The 6380-nt window shown below is 33.3% G+C and overlaps 1 protein-coding gene across 3 annotated transcripts in view; it reads right to left on the bottom strand.

Moving 5' to 3' along the window:
- Window positions 1-540: 540 nt before the first annotated feature.
- LOC106462099 (pyrokinin-1 receptor-like) overlaps window positions 541-6380 on the bottom strand; it is a 75806-nt gene continuing 69966 nt past the window's right edge. For 2 of the 3 annotated variants that reach the window (XM_013921983.2, XM_022389237.1), the window contains 3 exons: window positions 5081-5629; window positions 2091-2222; window positions 541-1905 (listed from right to left, as the gene is read on the bottom strand). In XM_013921983.2, the coding sequence (XP_013777437.1) occupies window positions 1634-1905; window positions 2091-2222; window positions 5081-5629 (953 nt within the window). In that variant the 3' untranslated portion in view covers window positions 541-1633. The remainder of the gene's footprint in view (window positions 1906-2090; window positions 2223-5080; window positions 5630-6380) is intronic. The other variant, XM_022389238.1, reaches the window with a different exon arrangement.

Below are 6380 nucleotides of genomic sequence, written 5' to 3'. Positions count from 1 at the left end.
TCATTAAATTTTACTCTGTTTATCCGATTTATCAATTCTACTTTTAATTACTACAGAGTACTTCCTTTCATCGTAGTATTTCAGTCACTTTATTCCAATCATTGAAGTTAAACACAATTATTATTATAAATGTCTAAACATTATTTATAGATTTAGTTTTATTCATTCACATTTCCATTTTTTCATATAAATTTTGTATATATTATAATTAAGTAAACTAATCGCTCATGTAAAATTTCTCTAGTATTCTAAAGCAATAAGAAATATTTTTATATAACTTAACATTGTTTACGTTTTTTTAATTGATTAAATTTCGTCGTACTACAGCATAGATTTGTTATTTTATAACTTTAATCTATAATTCTGAGTAATAATGTTGCGCTTCTCAGTGGCTCAAAGGTAAATCTGGGGGCTTATAACGCTAACATTCGGGTTTCAATACCCGCAGTGGCCATTACATAGATTAGCCATTGTTCAGCTCTGCGTTTAACAACATTGGTGTGCGTGTGTGTATTTGATTGACAAACTACTGGTGTTTTAATTACTTTATTCTTCACAGAAAATGTAAGAGATTTGCAACAATACGGATTACATAAAATTTAATTTATAATAAAATACACACAGCTTCAAGGAATTAAAAAAAATGCTAAATTTCATTCAAAAACAGATAAAAATTCAATCGCTTCCACAGGGACATATCTTATAATCAGAGGAAAGGCAGCAGCTAGAGAGCTCCAGCTGTCAAATGTCTTATCGCTGTTTTTTAACGTGACTTACAGGAACACTGTGTGCAAGTTTATCAAGCAATATAGATCGTTAGGCTACACTAGGGAGAGGCATATATACGTGCATAGAAGTCACGCGCAAGCCAAACACAAATAAATGTCTTTGTCAGTTGAGTTAAAATAAAAGGCCAAATGACGTGAAAGAAACTGAATTCAAACATTTACTATATTTGCTGTAAAGTCGCAGCAAAATAATATAATAACACTAAATTATTATGTCCATTGAAATGACTAAAATCACTAGCTCTTATACCTAGAGATAAAGCGTATTTTAGGTCAGATATTTGGCATTATTTTAAACATGGCTGACTCTAAAAATGGCGTTTTGTCAGATTTTTTGTTTTTTGAAGAGACGAAGACTAGAAATTTACTTGTCGACATAAATACATATACAGCTATATATAATAAAAACACGGAATGAAGTCCTAATGTGTAGTTTTTAATTAGAATAAATTAATTATTAAAGGAGAACGTAATTGTAAAAGAAACATTGTTTAGGCAAAATGTTTAAACATATATATATTTCTGATATCGAACAGTACTTAATCAGACGTATCTTTATACACAAAATGGTGACTGAGTGACCTCTGCCTTCCAAATTTGGAGGAAATATTGATTATCTGCAACAAAATGTAGAATACCACAATTATTACATTTTTTTTTACTTTCCTGGGAATCTTCTTTTTTCTTATATTATTTGCCTCTTTCCAGTGCCTTGGAAAGTTACTTGCTGTTGGAAACGTTGTTGGGCGTCCGACCATAGCTTAAAGATGTCTCAGTAAACATCTAGCGTGTTCGTTCGTCCACAGTTTCTTCTCTGTCTGGGAGGGAAATCTGACATCAAACCATCATTTGATTCCTGTGGTGACAAGATGCTCCAATGGAATGGAACCCTTATACTCCAATGCAATTTGATTTTTCTTTTTTGAAGAAAACGAACCTGGATTGCGGCGCAATGAACTGTCGAACTGTCCAGGAGTGTCACGCTGTTGCATACTACCTCGATGTTGTTTAGAACGTGGAAGTGAACACAGAGCCCTTTTAAAGGCTTCTCTGTACTTGGCAGACATCAGAGAGTAAAGGATAGGGTTGATGGTGGCGCTGAAGTAATAGAGACAACCTAGCAAACAATAATAGTGAACAAAATACATATCATAATAGTTAAGTCAAAAGAAAGCTTTTGAAAATTTAAATTGTAGATGCTTTTTCTCAACTGTTATTCATTCAGAAATTAAAAATCTAGAAATCAATAAATAAAACACCAAAACAATCTTTTTTAAACTGTTTTTATATTCGTGATCCTACCTGCAAGATAATATAGTACTTCATTAAGAGTTCTTAAATTCACCGTCCATTGTTGAGGGTGCACATACACCACCAGGAGGCGCTGTGCATGAAAAGGTGCCCAACAGAGAAAGAAAGCGATGACAACAGCAACTATTAGTAATACAAAAACAACATTAATTATTTTAATCTATGCAGAAAGATCCACATCAAAACACACAGGAGAATGACGCAATGCAATACATCTGCTAGTACGACTTCCAGAAATAAAATTAAAATATTTTATTGTTTTTACTTTCTACTTTCATTAAGCATATCTACATTTCTAACGTTTTGGATTTGACAAAACAAGTCTACGTTTTTTAGATTCAACTGAAATTTTGCAATTATCAAATCTTAGATGCTTATAAAATAGACATGTGTAACTTATTAATATTTTAAGAATAACTTTTATTGACTCTCTGAAACTAAAATGTGTTTGTTTGTTTTGAATTTCGCGCAAGCTACACGAGGGCTATCTGCGCTAGCCGTCCCTAATTTAGCAGTGTAAGACTAGAGTAAAGGCAGCTAGCCATCACCACCCACCGCCAACTCTTGGGATACTCCTTTACCAACGAATAGTGGGATTGACCGTCACATTATAACGCCCCCACGGCTGAATGGGCGAGCATGTTTGGTGTGACGGGGATTCGAATCCGCGACCCGCAGATTGCGAGTCGAGTGCCCTAACCACCTGGCCATGCTGGGCCCACTAAAATGTGACTCTAAGAATACAAACATTTCAATATCTTTAAAAAAGTAAGTTTCAATATTAAAATACTTCCATATAAAACGTTTTCATATAAAAAGTGCTTGTGGAAAACAAGGCCTAAGGTTCGAGTTGCGATATGCTGCTGAACACGCTCCGCACTCTTAGTTGTGAGGGCGCTCAAATTGTAATAGTCAGTTCTGCTATTCGTTTAAGGTAGAGAGGCCGGGTAGGCGGCGGGTACTGCTGAGTAACTAAGCTAAAAGTTGAAATCTCTGTATAGTCCACAAGTTTCTCAAATTTCTGTTCAGGTTAAAAATGTGAAATATCTACTCGAGGGATTTGATCTAAAATGTTGTATATGTGAAATCACAAATTAATTACATAAATATAAAATGAAGTACGTAGAGCATGCGCAACATTAAAACGGAACTTTTCATTTATCCATGGACTGTTTGAATTTAAACTGCAGATTTGCACATTATTGTAAAATATGCACTAAAACAGTTCTAATTTGTATATCACTACCCTCAAAAGCATCTGTGAAAACACTGGAGTAATTTCGTAAATTACGTTTTACAATGAATTTTTTTTAGATTCAATGGGATATAATCATTCATTCGTATAACAAATCGTGTGATACTTAGATTAGTCATTAACTAAACGTTCAACGTAAATATCGTTTCAAGGACCATTAATTGAGCCTGTAGACAAAATGATCAGATTTAACGCTAAACTTCATGAAGTCATTTATCATTTCTTTTTATTAAAGGAAAAGTGATTGCTTTGTTAAGTTAGCTTGTACTCGCAAACAGTTTATTTAAGTATGTCTTTGTACTCAAGTTTACATTTGAACCATATAAGTGTATTTATGAAAGTGTGAAAACATTTTATTAGACAAAGATATTGATGCAATTTAAACTTTTTAATACCTTTTAAAGTTTAATAAAAGTAGTAATCTTTATTTCAGATTATAAATGTTAATGTTCTTTGTACAGAAACGTGTAAGTTCCTTAGATACAATTAGTTTTAAAGTTCTTTTTTGCGTAGTTTAAACCTTCAAATATAAGGAACTCAGCTGGATGAAATATTATCTAAAAGGTGTTAATAAGTAAATTATATACATATACTAGCGTATTATACTAGGTACTATAAGTACTCGGCTTCGCTCGAGTTATTAGGTTGATAGTGTATGTATTCTGAATCCATTTTAGCATAAACGTTTCCCCTATATATTTTTGTTGTTAAGCAATATGACATAAAAGCAATTGCTGGAACCCATTGTTACAAAAGCACTGGCTTTTCTATATCACTTCTTTTCTATGTGGTTTTTGCTGGCTTACCTCATTAAGAGGATACGCGCACGCACGTGGATAATATAATTAATACTCAGGTGCACACCCTCAGGGTCCACTTAGTATCGGTGCAAACTTCAGGTTTCTAGGTTATTTCCTCTTGGAGCTATAGCGGTCACACTCACACAGACACGTGCGTGCGCACGTGCGTGTCTGTCTATCTGTCTGTGATTTCTATTTGTAATATAAGGACCACTTCTTTTCTATGTGGTTTTTCGCTAGCTTGCCTTATTAAAAAGATGCACATGCGCGCACGCACCTGAATAAAATAAGTAATAATACCCAAGTGCACACCCTCAGGTTCCACTTAGTATGGGTGCAAAATATTAGGTTTCTGGGTTCTTTCCTCTTGGAGCTATGGAATTCACACAGACCCACAGACACGCCGTTTTATTACATATAGATGAGTATATTAGAGTTTGCCTTTAACATCCTAGAGATGTGTTTAACTTTTTGAGAGAAAAACCAAGTTATACTCACCTTGAGGGTCAATATAACGTTTTGATCACTGGTAGGAAAGTGTGACGATTAGGTCTAATTAGACTCTTGTAAATACTTTCACACAGAAAGTACACATCGTACCTCGTAGAAAAACGTTTTGATATAAAACTCCGTTTACTAGAAAGATAGAACTCTATCTTACGTAGGGAAAATGTAATTTAATCGAATGAACACGTCAATTATATTCTATTTTTTCGAACTTTATTATATTAGAAATATGGTGAATAATGAAATACTTGAAATGTTCTAAAATCGTCTTTCTTATGTTTTTAAAGCACCAGAACTTAATAAAATAACTTCTATTATATGAGAAAAAATATTAAACCAGATGAAAGATTTTAGAGAAGTTTAGCTACCAAAGTTCTTATGGTTTGGCTGATTTTAGAAAAGCTAACATATTAATATACCTAACATCTTGTTGATCGACCTTCGAACTTGGCAATGTCTGCTGTTTCCAGAAGATGGCGAACCAATCATCGAGCCGTCAGAAGGCGCACGTGATGAATGGCGTAAAGTCAGACCAATTTTAACATACAGTATTATAATTAACGTCATGGGCAACCAGAAAAATGCAAAAGTTGCAAATTGTAGTAAGGGAAGACTGATGTCATGATTCTCCATAGGAAGTGAACAGAAGGCTGATTCTCTAAGAAGGATTCCTGATCCTTTTGGATATTCAACATAATTCACTTTTGTAAAGACGGCAAAAGGTATAGAACTGACACACGCTATAATCCATACAAGTGATATGATTTTGACGCTTCTGGATAACGACGAAACTGTCTGAATAAACAACGGGTAACAGATAGCTATATACCTCTCAGTACTGAAAGCCACTATCGTTAGTACTGAAGCATAACTAGTCATTTCTGCCACCAGAGCGCGTAATTTGCAAATTGTTTCACCAAAGACCCATGGATATTGCTGCCAGTAGAGTTTCAGGTCATTTGGAAGTCCTGCAACAAAAGATACATCTAAGAACGTGCTGAGATAAAATTTGTATTACCTGATAAATGACTACTCTGAGTTTAATCTTTATCAATACTATTTTAATACAGATATTAAACTTTAAAAAATGAGTACAAAACAATAAGTGTAAACGTATGTATAGTCAATATAATATAATTATTTATCAACTTTAAGAACGGTAAAGCGAGTTCAAATATTTTACATATAAATGAATTACAAATTTCCTTACAGAAATAAAAGTTTTCAATATACTCTGTAACGAAAACATCAAAATCTCAAGAACTACTTCATAAGCTCAACCGGGTTTAATATCACAATTATCACTTCACAAGATTTCATTTCATTGTGAATATTATATATATATATATGGACAGCGAGAAAAGCAGAGATCGAAATATTTATGAAACTAGAATCTATATTTACATAGCACAACAACAATAATCTTACATTTCCTCAACAATGTAGTTTCTTCAGGTTCAGGTATTGTATATTCTACAAGAACTTCAATAATGAATACTCTTTATATGCCTACTGTAAAACCCTTATTACCTAAGCTATAGATATGTTTTAAGAAATATACTTGATGTTCAAGTACACAGTCAAGACATGGCCAAAGATGCCAAGAAATGTGCCAGATTTTTCTTAAGTGGCATTTTTTTAAAAGCTTAGATACTTTGATTTATTTTTAATCGTGATCGTAAAAAAAACGCAAAATTTTACCAATGATAATCATGTGGA

This window comes from Limulus polyphemus, unplaced genomic scaffold (genome assembly GCF_000517525.1).
Source record: "Limulus polyphemus unplaced genomic scaffold, Limulus_polyphemus-2.1.2 Scaffold1093, whole genome shotgun sequence".
In the NCBI taxonomy this organism is placed as follows: Eukaryota; Metazoa; Arthropoda; class Merostomata; order Xiphosura; family Limulidae; genus Limulus; species Limulus polyphemus.
The sequence above is the reverse complement of the archived record's forward strand: the minus strand, read 5'-3'. Positions and strand labels throughout refer to the sequence as shown.